This window comes from Helicoverpa zea, chromosome 20 (assembly GCF_022581195.2).
Source record: "Helicoverpa zea isolate HzStark_Cry1AcR chromosome 20, ilHelZeax1.1, whole genome shotgun sequence".
Taxonomy (NCBI): Eukaryota; Metazoa; Arthropoda; class Insecta; order Lepidoptera; family Noctuidae; genus Helicoverpa; species Helicoverpa zea.
This window is the reverse complement of record NC_061471.1, coordinates 5,727,591-5,746,873: the sequence shown is the minus strand read 5'-3', so window position 1 is coordinate 5,746,873 and position 19,283 is coordinate 5,727,591. Positions and strand designations below refer to the sequence as shown.

Sequence of the window (19,283 nt, the reverse complement as noted above, 5' to 3'; positions counted from 1 at the left end):
AAGTAAGAAAGTAATCAGTGTAAACAGATCAACTTAATTTTGTTTTGTTTTTGCCGGGGAATCACAGACTTGTTTACTTTGAAAAGACGTCAATTTTGACAATTCGCTGACTTTCATGCCATTTCTGAATTCATCAAAATAAATGCGAAATAACCTAGCCTTTTTAATAATTTTCCGTGTTAAATAAATATTTAAATGTCTGTAGATGCCGAAAATGATTTCTCCGACTTCAAAGTAAGTTACTTCACAACTTGTTTGTTTTTAAAGTTAACAAATTGTGTAACTTTTTCGTGCAATATGTTTCAGCTACCACCGATCTTTGAAGATCTTAATGAAAGGGTTAAAGAGTATCTTCTGAAGCCGGAAAGGTTGTCTATTCATCAATGGGAACGGTCTCAGTCTCATTGGCATCGCGAGTCAAACGTCGATTCCTTATTTATTCATGATGCCGATGATTTTGGGCCGGACACCACACTTGAGGTAAACTTTATTATTTCAGATCATTATGTATGAAGCTATCTATGTAAGCAGCATACCGATAGCTTTTACAGCAACTATACATCTGGCGGTTTAGTTTGCCACCAAACTTAGTTTAATTTTATGATGGCAGGTACTTTTATGAGGGTAACTTGTCATTGTTAGTTTGTTATAAACTCAGCCATTAGGTTCAAAATCCTTTGAAGTAGCGTATAAAAAGATATTACAATCAACAATGTTGTTATCATATCACTCAAGTTGTAAGTAGTACAACACTGGTTTCAGTGATTAAAAACTTTTTTATAGTAGGCTCGCATTTGACCACTTTCTTACCTGCCAGTCATGACCAATCTGTGCCATTTGATTTTTTATTTGATGAACTAATAATTTCAGGTGGTCAGGGACCCAATTACCGGAGAGATAACCGGTTTAGAAGAAGTAAGTGTACCAGTGGAAGATGACGAGGATAGTCTCTCAATGTCCCGGGCTCCTCTTCCCCCGAGCCTTGCTACCAGGGGCACAACTACTCAAAGCCCTTTCTTGCCGGCTGGCTTCGAAGAAGAGTTGGAGAAAATGCTTGCTGAGGCAGCTAATGGAGATGTCAATATTGATCTGGATAATGAGGAACCTGGAAAGTTTTTGGGTGAAGGTAAGATTCCAAAAATGTTGTGTATACCTTTGTTCACCACCTCACCTGAAATTTTCTGCAGACCATATACAACATGTAACGTAATTAACGCACACCCTCAAACACCCCAATTAGAATATTATGTTATAATCATAATACATACACTGAATTTTTAATTTAACATGTATATGCATTGTTATTTACTAAATTAGTTATACCAATTCTTGGAGAACTTTTTGGTCATACTACTACGCACGCAAATATCGCGCCGCGCGCCGCACGTCCCGACACAACATAACGAAACTACGGAAAAAGCCTACAATACACGAAGTCTTATTACTTTGAGTTACGGTCTATTTGAATTTGTTTTGACTGTACAGGGTTAATATGACAATAATTTCCGTAGTTTTAATTATTTTTGGGATAAAAAATTACCTATATTAAAAATGATATAAATCGATTCAGTAAACGATTCCGAACAAACTAATTTCAGGATGTGCGTTAAATAAGTTACATGTTGTATATCTGCATAGTTTAGTGAACTTATTTATTTTACAGACATTCTGAACACTGCACCAGGATCTAAAGAAACAGTACTGTTTGCTGAAGATGGATGCACTCTTCTCAATGCGCCGAAGGTGTCTGAAGAGACTGCTGAGGACAAAGAAAATGTTGATATTCATGTAAAGATCAATTTGGAAGAAGTAGTGGATAATAATGCACATTTAGTTGGTATGTATGATGTTAGCAACAAAAATAATGGGTAGAGTAATGCATTCAGTAGCTTGATGACAGTAAAACTTTCTCCATAGACCGTGTTAGATCTACCATGGCAGGCACGTGAATGTATGTAAATTTTAAACTATATCGGAAGGATATGTCCAACCTTTTTTGAGAGCTAGGTCTGCCCCTGACAATGAATATACTAATTTACTGATATTTTTACACAGATCTTATTTATTGATTATTCTTCACAGATCTTTGGAAAGATGAGGAAGTACCAGAAAAGAAGCCTCAAAAACTAGTAAGGAATATAGAACTGGATAATGACACAGACAATGACAATTTCCTTGAAGCCACTATTATAAGGCCTCCGATCGAGCTACCTGAGATACCCGTGCTAAATATTACGAGCTCAGCTGCAAAGACTGGAGTCACGTCAACGGATTGGGCAGAAATGATAGACGTGTCTCAACCTGTACCAGAATTTAGAGAAAAGATTAAAGACATGGCACAAACTTATCCATTTGAGTTAGATAACTTCCAAAAACAAGTAAGACTTCAAATCTTACATATTTCAATAATTCTGTATTTAGTTCAATTTGAAAATGGACAGTTTTATTGTACCTTACTTAATTTGCTATCTTTGTACATGAATTTATTTTTGCAGGCGATATTGAAACTAGAAGAAGGTCACCACGTGTTCGTAGCGGCACACACGTCAGCCGGTAAAACTGTAGTCGCCGAATATGCTATAGCCATGTCCAGAAGGAATTGCACCAGGTATTATTCATTTATCTATATAGCAAATTGATGATTTTTCCATACATTCTAAATATTTTATTATTATCAGTCTATTATCATAAGCCCATATCATCCCAATTGTGGGTGCAAGCCTTCTCTCATACAGAGAAGAATTGAGCGTTAATCACTATGCTTGTTCATTGCAAGTTGGTGGTTTTAGACTTTATAGTCCAGATTTCCTCGAGATATTTTGGCATTGGTCTCCAAGATATATTTAGAAAATACCTACAAACTTCGAAATGTTGCATTGATACTTGCCTCACTGATTTTATTATCTACAGGGCAATTTACACATCACCGATCAAAGCATTATCAAATCAGAAGTATAATGACTTCAACAAGATGTTCGGTGAAGTGGGCCTTCTGACTGGAGACTTGCAAATCAATGCCACAGCCTCCTGCCTCGTGATGACCACGGAGATTCTGAGGTCTATGCTGTATTGTGGGTCTGATGTCACCAGAGACCTTGAGTTTGTTATATTTGATGAAGTTCATTATATCAATAATGCTGAGGTGAGTTTCATCATTTCATTTCAGGTTCTTGTGTGTATACTTGTTGGAAATGTGTGTCACATTCTGTAATTATTTATTTACTAACCAGCAATGACATATATAGGTACATATATCCACCTTAAGTAAATTATTGTAGAAACCATCAAAAACAATAAGGTCGAAATTCGGCATTCACTGTAAAGAAAATAGTCTTTATTATTTTGATTTGTTTTGTAGGCTGATCTGTGTTCAATATTTTAACACTTAATAATTTATAGATAAATATCGATTGGGAAAGCTTCGGCATACATACTTTATCAATAGTTACAGCACCCAATGTGATTTGTTAATTGCACAAAATTGTTTAATACAAACACTATATCAATTTATAATCCTAAACTTGTTCCTCCCCAGCGCGGCTACGTATGGGAGGAAGTGCTAATCCTCCTTCCAGCTCACGTGAGCATAGTGATGCTGAGCGCAACAGTACCCAACACTCTGCAGTTCGCGGACTGGGTGGGACGCACCAAGAAGAGGAAGGTGTATGTCGTGTCTACACCCAAGCGACCTGTACCGCTCTGTCATTATCTTTATACAGGTATTATATACCTACAACTTATATATGTCACCGGAAAATGACACATAAAGTTCATTTCAACTACCGTTTATTATTTTCCGAGAGTTGATCAACTACCTAGAAAATTGATCAACTTACGAGTCTTGTTATTTTCCGGTGACGTACACAATAGAATAGAATATCGTTTATTTCTAAGCATATGATATGTACATTGAGGTTTTACATTAAATATTGTTTGACATATACTACCATTGCAGGTGTAGAAATATATAGATAAGTCTTCCTAGGCCATGTTATTTATGGAGCGGGCCTACCAGTTCTTGTCCATGAGACCCACTTATTGGAACCGTGGAACTAGCTTGACGTTTCGAAAGTTTTTTTATAGGCCTATTTGAAATATAAAATTCGAGTTTTTGTTTCTAAAAATATATCTGTTCTAGTTACCTGGCACCTACCTAATTTTGAGACTTAAAAATATCATCAGACATTGCTTGATGTAAAAACTAATTTTCAAAAAATATTATTCTCAAAATAAGTCCAGCATTAAGTCCAACATAAGGATAATAAGCTTATTCATGATCACTCTTTCAGGAACGGGTGGGAAATCAAAGAACGAGAGGTTCTTAGTGGTAGATCAAGAAGGTAACTTCCAACTGAGAGGTTACAATGAAGCGGTTGCTGCTAAGAAAGCCAGAGAGAATGAATACAAGAAGAACTTTGGACCGAAAGGTACATCATTCCTTAAATTAGACTAATGTTATACGCGCTGTGTTTGAATTGACCCGTAGTTCCTGAGATTACTCAAGAACTACTTGCCATTTTTGAAAATATTTTAATGTAAGATACCCCATTTATCGAATAAGGCTTATATAAAACTAGCGACCCGCTCCGGCTTCGCACGGGGTAGCAGTATTACCCCACTATTTAATGTATATTATTATTATACATATAAACCTTCCACTTTAATCACTCTATCTATTGAAAAAACGGCCTCAAAATCCGTTGCGTAGTTTTGAAGATTTAAGCGTACAAAGGGACATAGGTACAGAAAAAGCGACTTTGTTTTATACTATGTAGTGATATTCTTTCTTGGCAATTTTTCAGGTGGCAAAATGTATATGAATCCTAAAGCGGAACAAACGATGTGGGTGGCCTTCATTGACCATTTGAAGCAGAAAGACAAACTGCCCGTAGTCGCATTTACATTATCACGTAATAGGTGAGATCACAAAATGCGTCATAAACTTTTCTATATGTCAACATTAAACTTTATAAATACTGGGTTGCTTATGTTGAAATTCAGTTACTCATGATGAGAAAAACATAGCTTGACAGTACATTCTTGCATTGTTTTCAGATGTGACCAGAATGCTGAAAGTTTGATGTCTGTAGATTTAACCACTGCGAAAGAAAAGGGTCATATCCGATCATTCTTCCAAAAGTGCCTACAAAGACTGAAAGAGCCCGATAGAAGATTACCACAGGTAATTAGAACCTGCATGAGATTTATCACAGAATTTAAATTATTTATATAATTAAATTGTCTTAAAATTATTTACTTCCAAGGTGATAAGACTGCAAAGGGTGCTTGAAAATGGTATCGGAGTACATCACAGCGGTATATTACCACTGCTCAAAGAAATTGTTGAGATGTTGTTCCAGTCTGGTTTTGTAAGTACCAATTACTGACACTTATAATTTAAAATACATAATCCTTAACATAATATTATTTGTAATTTCATTGTTTTGATAATCTTAATAAAAATATTGTAGCCATTATTTACAGGAACTGACCTCAATCTATTCTAATATTTAAATCGACAACTGATAAAGAAAAGTCAACCTTACTGCCAAATACACTAGGTTTACTTTACAACAAAGGCTTCTAAAACTAAAAAAAAAACACTTCAAAGTAGTCAAAGAACAAAACACAGCAAAATCGACCTTATTACCAACCATATAAGATATATTCACTTACAGGTAAAAATCCTATTCGCGACGGAAACATTCGCGATGGGCGTGAACATGCCGGCGCGGACCGTGGTGTTCGACGAGACCAGCAAGTACGACGGCCTGCAGCGACGGACGCTGGCCCCGGCCGAGTACATACAGATGGCGGGCAGGGCTGGGAGAAGAGGTATAGTAGCTAAAAGCATTTCTAAGCAGCAGTTCACAAAACACTGAAAGGAACAAAATAAAACTTGTTACGTACCTGTCCTAACATCGTCGATCCCACAGTGCCTAAAGACAAAAGTCTTCAATCAGTGCGTCCTACCTGTCATGACTTACGGAGCCGAAACGTGGACACTGACGGTACGGCTGGTTCACAAGTTTAAAGTCGCTCAGCGGGCTATGGAAAGAGCTATGCTCGGCATTTCTCTGAGGGATCGCATCAGAAATGAGGTAATCCGTCAGAGAATCAAGGTCATCGACATAGCCCACCGAATCAGCAGGCAAAGGGTAAACGAGTTCTAGAGTGGAGACCACGCCTCGGCAAACGTAGTGTAGGACGTCCTCAGGCACGGTGGAGTGATGACTTGCGCAAGACGGCTGGCAGGAGCTGGATGCGAGAAGCCGAAAATAGATCTCAGTGGCTTGCACTTGGAGAGGCCTATGTCCAGCAGTGGACTGCGATAGGCTGATGATGATGACGTGTCTGTATACCTCGGTGTCTGCGCGTCTAATAACTATATTTATTTTGCCAATTGAGCCCCTGATCGACCTACTGATTAATTTAACAGGAAGAAAATATCCATAAATGTCCCCCGTTAATTATTTTCTTATTGGTTAAAAAGATCTTTGTCTATTCTTGAATACTACAAAGTTTATAAATATAAGAGTAGAGCTTGTGAAGAAATGACGCGCGCCATAACCGCATTTTGCCTCCATATTGTAAAGATAGTGTGTGATCTACAAACTAACAAAATCTACCATAAGGGCTTATTACACTTGACTGAAATTCAGTCGTCTAACTAAATCATTCAGTCACTAAATTCAGACAAATATAATCGCACTTAGGATGGTGGTTTTATTAAATCATTTAGAAACCTAATTAGACAAACCTAATTAGGCTACTGAATTTAGTCAAGTGTAATATGCCCTTTCCCCTGATTCTACCCTTACCATTACTGAATAACGCTTCTAAGCAGTCCGGTAACAAAACAACATTATCAAAAGCCTGTGATTGATGAACCTGTGATTTTAGGTTTGGACGATACGGGGACAGTAATTATCCTGTGTAAGGAAGGTGTACCTGACCTGGTCACGCTGAAGGGTATGATGTTGGGCATACCACAGAAACTATCTTCACAGTTCCGACTGACTTACGCCATGATACTTAGCTTGTTACGGTAAGCTTTGTCAGTTTTCTACTAAACAGTCAAGTTTAATAATAATAATGTTTAGAAGTAAATGTGGATGTGGCTTTCCAAATTGATGATAAGCATATTTGAATAATATGAGAAGATATCCAGCAAGAGGCATCTTTTTCTTGTCTTGTTCCCAATTTTATTTGGGGTCGGCGCCGACGAATATTGTACATAATCGCATAACTATAATTCCACTATATGTCCAAATCCAGGGCAGCCACAGTATCAGTAGAAGGCATGATGCAGCGGTCATTCAGAGAGTTCAACCAAATCTGCCAAGCCGATAACTACAGGAAACAGTTAGAACTTGCTGAAAAGGAGTATTCGGAAAAATGCAGTACACCGCTGGCTTCTCACTTGGCACCTTTAGCAGCATTCTATGATACGGCAGCAGCGTACATCGATGTATTGAATGAAATCATGCCAATATTGCTCAATACCTCTAAAGTGGCAAAGGAAATGACTCCAGGAAAGGTACTGATAGTGTCTGCAGGCCCTTATATGAATCAGCTTGGTGTACTGTTGAATAATAATGGTGAGCAAAAACTGTGTGTGTGAACTTTTTAAATAACAAAATTTGCTATGTTCTTTGTCGTATAATCTGCAAATCATGTGTATTTAAGTTCTATAATAATATTTAGGTCCGCGACAGACGCCTTACAAAGTCCTCGTGTTGGATACCAAGGTTGAGGACAATGCTACATACAATTTTGAGGTAGACGAGAACTGGTATAGAATGCTCAGCTTCTCCGCCATGTACGACTCTATAGGTAAGCCAGAACCCTTGTATTTAGAATAGATAAAAACTTTGAATTAAAAATGCACCCCCTTATAAATTCCCTTATGTACTCCTTCATCTACCTTAATTTAATAAATGTGAATTTAGAACCTATTATTTATTATTTATATTGGCGGGGTGTGCCAACAAACTTTTTAGAGGGCGGGATCCGAATCTGCTTCTTATAAAAAAGTCTCTTCCGTCGCCATATCATCATTATTTCTCTTCTAGGCACAGAAGAAAGTACCTTAGATCACACAATACTATGTATAGCGCCCAAAAATATAATAGCAGTTACGAAAATGAATTTGAAAATGGATCCTAAAATCATCATAGACGACTGGGAGAAACGGCAAATGCCTCGGTAAGTATTCTCTTTACTTAGCGTAATAATGACTTTGGTCCGGAGTTTTCAATTTCTCCGCTTAAGGGTTCTACTAGTGGGCGGGGACAAGATATTTGAATAACAAAATTCTATTGGTTGTTTGAAAAACGAATGAAATTCGATTGGCTGTCGCTACAGGACGCATACTATTGCTTTTCGGTGATGCTACTTTTGGGGCAGTAAGCAGCGGCGGATTGTCGGCCATTCTGTTCTGCGCATTTGTTTTCAAAAAGTATGACTAAGCTGAAATAGATAGTCCCGTATAACGCATGCGTTATGCGAACCGATCAATTGATTGTTAGACTACCTAAGAGGACCATTGAAGAAGAGCCTTATAAATGAAATGTTTTTTTTTTCAGGTTCAAAGATGCGCCAGTGGGTTCAAGCTGCACAAGTGCAGTACAGGAACTGTCCCGCATCTCCCACGCCGTGTGCTCGGGCGCCACTACACTGGAGCACGTGAGCCTCACGCAGTCGCTGTCCGTCACCACCGGGGAGATACTCTCCTCGCTCGACAAGATGAACAAGTGCATGGTGAGTCACACATAGCTTGTACACTGACAGTATACAGTAGGGTGACAGCGCAGTACGAGAACTGTCCCGCATCTCCCGCGCCGTGTGCAAACCAAAAGCAATCTGCAAGGTTTCATAGACAACGGTCAGGTAAAACTTCGAATAAGCCTCCTGAAGCGAAAGTGCACTTGCTGCTGCTATCTAAATACTTAGGTACAAGTTATACCTAATGAATGTATATAACTTATACATGTAAAAAAGCCAGACTGCTTTGACCCATTTATTCACAATAAGGCCGGCAATACACGGACGGAAGTGCCGAGTTATATGGACGCTTATACACGAACCACTCGAGCAGTTGCAACTGATTCGGGCGGTCGCAGCTTGAACCTGTCGCCCCTGACTGCTTCAAGCGGTCCGTGTATGGCCGGCCTAAGAATGGTCTTGTTGCTATGTCATTCTTCAATATAATAATCTTTATCTTAGCACCATGTAATATTGCAATGAATTGCTTTGCGTTCTATTTCATCTCGCACATCGTAGTCAAAAACAGATTAATCAATTCTACAAAACTAAAAACAAAATTGGCGCCACAAATAAATAAAAAAACTGTTTCTGACTACAATGTTCAAATCCATCGTCATTAACCATATTCCATATTAATATTTGCATAAAACACCGCAAAATGTATTTATAAACGTTATCAAACTACGGAAGGGCCAGATTGTTATGCCAAAAATATTGATTTGCTTTATCTTATGTATGTGCTCACAAGACTGGCTGGGGAACATAGAGGTAAACTCAATATGTAATTAAATTCTTGACCGTTATTTGAAGCTTACTAGTTTGAGATAGGCACCTACGTGTTTTCCGCTTTTATCTCTGTCCTTTTCTACCCCATATCTTGCATCTCTCTCGCACACCGACCAGTTTCACTCCCCACCAGGCAGGAGGCGACGAGTGTTCTCGGCGGCCACAGTTCGTCATTGGCGTCTTGTTTTCCGCCCGAGAAGGTTGGTCTAACCAACCGCTGTAGTATTTCGTTGAAAAATAAACTCAGTGCTCTCGCAGAACACAGGTGAGTTTATAATATTTTATACAATTTGTTAACGGTTTTACCGTTCGATATTCGATTTTGCGAAATCAAGTGTTAATATTTTGTACATCTACCCCTTTTTTTGTCACGAGTTTCTTCCGTGTACTTTTTTTTTCAGTAATTTGTTTTCAGAATGAGTGACTTATAAAGCAAATACGGATGCGGTAAATAGTAAAGCTACCACAGCCCGTGCACGTGACTATGGAAAAGAAAGCAAGCCCGAAGTTCCTAAGGCACCTGTGGCCCTAGTTCAATCCTGCAAGGCGTTCAACCTTTTGACAAAAAAGAATGGTGTGAGGTGCGGTCCAACCAGCATCTCCTTAGTTCGGACTGGTCACTACCGCACTTGAAGAGGGCTGGTGGTGTCAAGAAAGCTTTTCGGCCTTGAAAGACTTGGTACGCTCCCCTCGGACTGCCAGTAAGTCTGTTAGCCACCCCCCATGGGGGTCGGCTCATTATCACGGCGTGTGATGGTTTTCGGCCTTGAAAGACTTGGTACGCTCCCCTCGGACTGCCAGTAAGTCTGTTAGCCACCCCCCGTAGGGGTCGGCTCATTATCACGGCGTGTGATGGTTTTCGGCCTTGAAAGACTTGGTACGCTCCGCCTAGGACTGCCAGTAAGTATACTAGCCACCCCCCGCCGGGGTCGGTTCATTATCACGGACCCGCGCAGGGTACCAATCTTGCATTTTGCGAGTCGCAGCATCATTACAAAGCAGGGACCAGTAAGTATACTAGCCACCCCCCGCAGGGGTCGGTTCATTATCACGGACCCGCGCAGGGTACCAATCTTGCATGTTGCGAGTAGCAGCATCATTACAAAGCAGGGACCAGTAAGTATACTAGCCATCCCCCGCAGGGGTTGGCTCATTATCACGGACCCTCGCAGGGTACCAATCATGCATGTTGCGGGTCGTACCATCATTGCAATCTACCCTCGCAGGGTGGCTTTTTGGATCGACTTTCGAAGAGTCGCCATTATAACCTTCCCTCGAAGGGAAATGGTAATCACACTCACGCTGAATGGCGTGTGACGCAAAACTCTAAAAGCTCCCTTGGGATATCACGAGTAAATTACAATAGGAACCATGTCCAACAGAGGAAACAGAAAGCGTCCAGGACCGCAGGCGGACTTTGATGCGTCCAACAAGGCACGTAAGTTATGACTTTCCAGGCGGGTTGCCTAACATTATATCAGGACCAATGGAAAGAAATGGGAGCTCCGCCTTTCTTGTTAAAAATAATAACTGGGTATCGCATACCATTGGCCAAAAGCCACCTTTGATAGATAATGCCAGATTTGACCAGAGAGTCCAAAGAGATGGATGTCGTCATATCCCAAATGATAAAACAAAAAGTTCTATTGATAGCTGCAAATTCTGCCAGCTTTCTTTCCAATATGTTTCTTGTGCCCAAAAGGCGACGGAAAGAACCGTCCAATACTCAATCTCAAGGTTCTCAACAAGTTCATAATTACGGAACCCTTCAGTTTAATAAATGTTTTTCGGGTGCTAGAGTTTCTTCAGAAAGACGAATGGCTGTGCAAGTGGATCTCGCCCAGGCTTACTTCTACCTTCCGGTAGCCGAAGGTCACAGATATGTTCTTCGACTAGTATACAGAAGAAGACTGCTTCAGATTACGTGCCTACCATTTGGCTTAAGCACGGCACCCAAGACCTTCGCCACAGTGACCAATTTGGGTGGCTCAAACTTTGAAAACTCAAGGGTTACTTATAATTGTGTATCTCGATTTTCTGGTGGCTCACCAAGATATATTTGCCTACTTTGGGATCATTTGCACCATGTTTTGGATGGCAAGTGAATAAATCGCAAGCATTATCAACAAGATAATGACAAAACGCACTACGTGACAAACAGCACGACAAACTTAGAAGACCTGCATAGCTTGATAGGACTTTTAAACTTCGCAAGTTTTCGTTGTTCCATACGGCAGACTGCATTACCGGGCTCTCCTCACTTTCCTCAATGCAGTGTTGAACAGCAATCTATACCTACCCTATTCATGGAACCGTGAGCCAAACGGTGAACAAACCATAAAAAGGGTTCTTATAAGTCACGATTGAAGTAATGATCATATTTTATAAAAATAACTACGAAAGTAATATACTGACAACATTAGAAATGATATTTTAGAACGATGTCTGTGGAACTTATGCAATCTTTTCAAACTTAATTGAAATCAAATATGTATAATAAATGCCGTAAATTATTTTCTTAATTTTAATGAAATATGTAGTAAATCGTTTACATTTAAAATGAACCTAGAAGTCTTGACTGTCATACATAGAACCCTACTTAATTGAAGACCACAGATACTAAGAACATTTTACATAAAAATGTGACGTTTTTGTCATCGGTCGGGTTATACCCACCATTTTGAAAAAGTGTCATTCTTTGGTTACATGTGGGCTCACGGCTCGGTGAATGGAGTATAGCAATGTTGAACCTACCAGCAGATACCTTAGCAGATCTAAAGTGGTGGCTGGTCAGCTGCCACCAAACCTTGGATATTCATTCGCCACTTCCCGTCACCTTATAACCACGGACGCCTCCGATGTAGGATGGGGGCACAACTGAACGGAACTCCCGTAATGGGTTCATGGAACGAGAGAGAAAAAGGCTTTCACTGCGATCTGAAAGAGATGCTTGCAGTATTAACTGGAAAATCACGGCAAGTTGCTAAAGAGATCAACAGCCATTTTTCAATGCAGAAATGGGACTGTGGTGTCATATCTAAGAAATCAAGGTGGCACCCGATCAAGGAGCCTACCGAACTTGACGTACAGAGTATTCAGTTATCTTGAGCTGTATCAAATCTATCACGTCGTGAATCATATACCAGCCCTATTCAACAGTCAGGCAGACCATCTCTCCCGACACAAACCTCCACCGGAGTGGCATCTTGTATCAGCAGTGGACCTATTTGCCTCGAAGCGAGCCCAGGGACACATAGTTGTGTACTACGTGCCCCTAGGTCTGAAGGACCCGAAAGCGGGGTTCCACGATGCATTTTTCTCAAGTTTTGACTTACCCGCTAGCATGGGTATTACCGCCACCTTACCTTATACCGTAGGTCCTCAGTCATCTCAATTCAGGAACGGGAGTTAATCTCATAGTAGTTCCTTCGGTGGCACCAGGTATTTTGGCGAGCAGATTTGAAGTCCCGATCATTAGCAGTACCCTACACACTGATGAACCTCGAGCAGAAACCGATAGACACAGCAACGGGGATACCCCTTGCCAAGGTCAAGGAAATGGGGGGGAGAGGGACAAGGAGTCTCTCCGACTGAAGTCTTCTTCAATCCACACGCAACACTTATCAATCAGCTTGGAGTCGATGGTTAAATTGGGGCGAAAAGTATGAAATTGGATCCTATGAATCCTTGAATCCCTATTTGGACCTATACTTACTTACCCAATTTTTAGCGGACTTACACATAGTAAATAAACTAGCATACAATACTATTTTATTACACAAGTCAGTTATAGCTACACTATGCAATGCAGAAACCACTCTAGAGCCAGGTTCACACGTTCTAGTCGGACACATTTTAAAATCAATAGCGCTGAGCAAACCTGTTCCCCGGGAAGCCGTCCATCTGGAATATTGACCAATTGGTAACCTACTTAAGTGCAGTAAACGTAGACGAGAATAATCCATTTGCAACTTCCAGGCACACTGCTGCTCTTTCTTTTGCTAGCTTGTTTCGGAAAGGCGAGTCCATGATCTTTCCTTGCTTGCAATAGACCCAGAACATTTCAAAAACAACAAAGATAATTTAATCTTATGGCCAGTCTTTGGCTCTAAGACCGACAGTTCTAGTCATAGGCAGTCGGGTTGTTGTTTGATGGATAATCAGGAAAATATAAATCTAAGTCCAGTGTATTGGGTCAGAAAGACTAAAGCCTTGTTAGAAGATAGACGGACATCGGCTAATTCCTTAAATTTATTTATATCCGTTAGAGGCCAACCAAAGGCAGGCACCCGAACGATGATGCGGGTGGATTAAGACATTGTTAAAAGAGGCAGGAATAACTACAACCCCAGGAAGCTTCCACTCGGCGGTAGCGTCAAAATCTGTGTTGACAATATACCTTTGGACGATATATTAGCAAAGGGTAATTGGCGATCAGGCAATACATTTGCCCATTTTTACAGAAGGGAAAGATACCCACTAAATAGAAGTAGCAAGTTATCTCGATTATTTAATTAATCCAGCTGATTAATGTCTATATTTTTGTTACTATTGTTATTAAGAAGTATCGCAATGTTTTTGTTAATTACTATTAGAAAATGAAATCAATTTTTGCTTTTGTTCTTGCATCTCTCTTTTAATTTTTATTACTCATCCTTCGAGCCCCTTTCCCAACTATGTTGGGGTCGGCTTCCAGTCTAACAGGATGTAGCTGAGTACCAGTACCAGTTAACTTTGATTACATTAGTATTCCAGGACGCAATACACATACTTACATGTGATTACTCGTGTACCTAAGTACCTATTTACATACACAATTTCATTGTGCTTTTGCTCACATTGGCGTCCACTTCCACCAGGCGATAACAAACACGTCTCAAACTAGTAAGCTTCAAATAACGGTCAAGAATTTAATAGCAGCGTTTTACCTGAAATAAAACGCATATTAAATACTTACCTTATTTGAAGCTTACATTTTAATTTCTGCCTGGTGTTTTCGACTCAATGACGAACTGTGGCCGCCGAGAACACTCGTCGCCTCCTGCCTGGTGGGGAGTGAAACTGGTCGGTGTGCGAGAGAGATGCAAGATATGGGGTAGAAAAGGACAGAGATAAAAGCGGAAAACACGTAGGTGCCTATCTCAAACTAGTAAGCTTCAAATAAGGTAAGTATTTAATATGCGTTTTATTTCAGGTAAAACGCTGCTATTAAGCTTTGGCTTTGCAAGTATAACACGATAATTTTGATTTTTGAGTCTCTTGCTTACCCTCTGCTCCTGCGATTAGTGTGAATTTTTAAGCCTTTGCGACGTTTTAAATGAGAAATATCTGTTAACATTCTATTAATTTTCTTCGTCTATGGTGTACTAAAAAGAAAAACATATATGGCTTTAATAATCACTTCATTCATTCTTCGCTCATCCATCATCATCTTTTTTGTTTTAATTATTTATCTGCTATAATTTACATTAAACTCTTCTATTACATACTCTTTTTTTTCAGTCGTCAATTGGTGTCTAAGGTGTTTGTTCAAATTGATTTACTATAATATTTTTTTTTGCTATTGTATAATTTTCTGATCTATACCTTCTTATGCTTTTCGTCTGATCTGTGTGATACTGTTGTTAAATATAAATAATATATATATGTTCGTAGAACATTGGCATGGAGTTGTGGTATTTAATGTCTATTCTATTTTCATGGTAACTTGATATAAAAAAAAAAACATTTTAGTAGCATCTTATTTCTTAGAAGAAGAGAAATCTTATCTCTCTGCCTGCGAAAAGACTAAAAGCAAATCTTAAAAGTTCCTAAAATACTGTTTTTTTTTTTCAGAACGAACTCAAAGAGCACAAGAAATGTACAGACATAGCGAACTTCAAGAGCGAGTTCGCGATAGTGTATGAGCGCAAACTGACTGAACGTAAACGCGACAAGTATAAACGGCTGCTATCGTTCGAGAACTTGGCGCTGTACCCGGACTACCAGAGGAGACTGATGGTACTGAGAGAGCTCAGCTATATCGATGAACATGACAGTGTTATACTTAAAGGTAAGAACAGATTACATTTGGACTTCCTTCACTTACGAAAAAGTTCATTGCTGGATAAAGACCGCCCCCAAGCTGGGGAGAAAAGTCCATTCTCGCCGTACTGGACATGTGTGTTGGTGCGTAGCCTGGGATATTTTTAGCTTCAAAGATGCATTTCAACTTCAAGATGAAAAGAAATTCTTTTTTTTTCTGTAATGTAGGTAGTTGACACGCAGCACAAACTCCCAGTAATAAATCGATTCCCCTTGTATCGCGAATCCTGCGAAAACATTTTTTTTTTTATTATAATTTGATGAATCCTCGGTCGCCCTCGGATGATAAAACGACCTATGTAAGTCACATATTCATACAATTTTTTTATTCTATTTACAGGTCGAGTAGCATGCGGCATGGGAACAAACGAGCTCATAATCTCAGAGCTAGTCTTCAGGAACGTGTTCACGGACAAGACTCCCGCCGAAATAGCGGCGCTACTGAGTTGCTTCGTCTTCCAAGCGAGGACGCAGGTGGAAAACCAGCTCACGGAGAAACTGGCTGAGGGAGTCAAAGCTATTGAGCAGATTGATGCCGAGTTGACGGCTATCGAGTCTAAATATTTGGTAAGTGGAATGAGTGCTTACTTTCTGAGTATATCTTAAACGTAAAGGAAAATATCTCGAGGAAACCGAGACTATAAAGTCCGGAATAACCAACCCGCATTGAGCAAGCGTGGTGGTTAACGTTCAATCCTTCTTTGTGTGGGATAACTCCTGTGCCCAGCAGGTCGATAAGAAAAGGACGATGATGAAGATAGTTTTTGTAACTTTTTATTAGGTAGTGTATATCACAGTGGCTTCTTATGTTAATTTGATTTCAATAATTTAAACAACGGTTATCTTTTCAGGTGGGCCAGTTTGAAGGTCAAGCCGAGAGACTTAACTTTGGCCTCGTGAGGGTGGTCTACGAGTGGGCATTAGAGAAACCCTTCGCCGAAATAATGGATCTCACCGATGTACAAGAGGGAATCATTGTCAGGTGTATTCAACAGTTGCATGAGGTAAGAAAATAAGGCCAGGTTTTTTTATGGAGGAATTTATTTACAGCTGTAAGAGCGATATTACCTCTGCTTCGAAGTGACTACATATTTCTCACCGATAAACAGCGGCGGATATACCGTATAGGCACTGCAGGCATCTCCACAAACCTAATTTGATTCGTTCTTTATTATTGCGCTTGTGGCGTTACACTTATTTCTTCTGTTTATGTACTCCCTTATGTAAACCCCTGTTTACTTTCTTATTTACTCTCTTATCTAGTCCCCCATGCGCTTTACTTACTCTCTGTATGTAAGTACTCCCTTATGTACTCACATATATACTCCTCTAAAACATCCTTATATTTTATGTACTCCCCTTATTTACATCCTTTTGCAATCACTTATGTACTATCCCTATGTAGTTTTCGTCAAATCGTAACCAACGTTTATATTTTTTATTTCAGTTATTAGTAGACGTGAAAGACGCGGCCGTGGCAGTAGGCGACCCGAAGCTCCAAGCCAAAATGATGGAAGCATCCACCGCTATCAAGAGAGACATCGTCTTCGCGGCCAGTCTATACACCACGCAAAAAGAAACGGTCACTACATGATAATAGGGTTGCATTTACAATATCAAGTGCCTTTTAATGAAATATGATTATGTTTTATATGGCTTGTGCCTAGTGTTGTATGAATGTTTTTATACCTATCGATGTTTCAATAGATTTTCTCGGGCACGGCGCGACAATTTTAAAAGTGATTTGAACAGTGTTGATAACCGGTTTAGCAATATTTAGTTGTTTGTATCTCGGTGGTTGCACTGTGCACATCACTTAATTGTGAATTCAATTGTTTTAAAAAGTCTTTTATTATGAAAAATCTGTCGCTACGATTTTACAACGAGAACTGTTCAATGTGTTACTTTATTTTATAATACTTCGATGCGCCTGCCCAAGGAATTAACCTAACTTATTTTTTATTTCATCAAATATTTATGTTTTATGCTACCTTTTTTATATGCATGAACTATTTATACAACCAGGAAAATAAAATTATGTCTTTTTATTTTTCGTTTTATTTTTTTGCTCAATTTTTTAATGTAGCTTAGAGTTATTTTTTATTTGATTGCTTAGCATTTACCTTGTTTTAGTAGAAACAGCGGTCCTATTATTATTGAACGGAAACTAGCCACCGCCTTAAAGTACAGGTAAATAAGCTTATAATATCACTAGAACAGTAGTCGGTAGTTCTTTATATTCTTTTAATGTAAGCTAAATAGATACCTACCTAATGTTTTGAATTTCACTTTAACACAGATAAAACTGCTGAAATTAAACGAGCGCGCCGGGGCTGCACGGTTGAAAACAAATCTACGTCACCAAGTAGCGTCTTCAATGTATCGGGAAATCGTCCTATCCGCCAGCTGGACATCTACCAAACCTCAAACTAACAAAATAGAGGTCGTAGACGTGAAAACGTCGAACCCACAGAAAACACAAGCTACAGAAAATTATATTATTATAAAACCGGAACCAAAGAACGCAAAGGCCAAGATATCGCCTGAAGTTCCTGAGAAAGCCGAAAAAGAAACAAATGAAAAAGTAAAAAACAAGCCGGACAATAATAAAAAGCATGACTCACAAAAGAAACAAAAGACCGGCAAATCACGAGAGAAAAAAAATGACAAAAATAGTGAGGAGAGTAAACCCAATGACGTGCTTTTGGGACAACACGATGACTGGACAGATTACGCGTAGATTTAAAAACAGTTTACATCTTCTGAGTTTCTGATACTCAGCCATCTTTGCTATGAACAGTAAAGTACCTATCCACTTCAATATATTAGGTATTCTAAGTATACAAGAAACACACCTGAAACCAACCAACTGCAAGATTTGAAATTATTGTAATTCAGGTTATTGCCACTACATGTGGTTCTGGTTTCAAATGCCAGGTTTTCACCAAGGGACGGAAAGAGCAGAAGAAACCAAAATATTGCAATGGCCAAGGAGTTTCAAGCATCTTACTATTAATAACATTTTACAATACTCGATCATTATTGCCAAAAATTAAAATATAACCCAACGATTACATTGCACTGATAAGTAATTTATATTAAAAGAAAATCAAGTCATCTAAGTAATAAAACGGAACGTAAAATTGGTATTGCCAAACGACCAACATACTGAATTAATTTTTAATGTGGCAATATTTGCAAGACACGCAAACCATACCTATTTCATATTTACTTTTAGATTACTTCCATACCTGCCATAATCTGCTTCGTATGAGTTAATTAACAAAAGATGTTCCATATTATAACGTCAAAACTTTTGTGGATGTAAATCTCAAATCTAGACACACGGCAGTGTGTCCGCCAAGTTCGAGCAAAAAAAGCGACACACCGGCCGTGGGTTATATTACACGAACCATTTCGGGCCAAATTCGACCCCCCTGTATAAATTTCTCTATCCTTACCTTTACTTATTTCGTAATAATGAAAGTGTAATGTCTCTTCTTTCAAAACGTTTATCTTCTACTTATATCTTTAATCTTGTATCGAATCACCGTATTTTCTATTAATTTGGCAGAAAAACAAAAAATATATACATTTAAATCGTGAATGCTTTTTAATGATGTTTTATTTAAAACCAGCTGTTC

The 19,283-nt window shown here is 39.1% G+C and overlaps 1 protein-coding gene across 1 annotated transcript; it reads left to right on the top strand.

The window, feature by feature from the left end:
• The first annotated feature begins 80 nt into the window (after window positions 1-80).
• On the top strand, window positions 81-17,687 carry LOC124640199 (helicase SKI2W). The gene is made up of 22 exons (XM_047177868.1): window positions 81-234; window positions 307-480; window positions 871-1,126; window positions 1,664-1,837; window positions 2,083-2,378; window positions 2,496-2,608; window positions 2,911-3,142; window positions 3,536-3,719; window positions 4,290-4,427; window positions 4,803-4,917; window positions 5,056-5,182; window positions 5,265-5,369; window positions 5,679-5,835; window positions 6,904-7,048; window positions 7,279-7,601; window positions 7,708-7,836; window positions 8,076-8,208; window positions 8,589-8,763; window positions 15,391-15,607; window positions 15,980-16,206; window positions 16,491-16,643; window positions 17,087-17,687. The coding sequence occupies exons 1-22, from the start codon at window positions 196-198 to the stop codon at window positions 17,231-17,233; spliced, it is 3,759 nt and encodes a 1,252-aa protein (XP_047033824.1). The 5' UTR covers window positions 81-195; the 3' UTR covers window positions 17,234-17,687.
• Window positions 17,688-19,283: the final 1,596 nt, after the last annotated feature.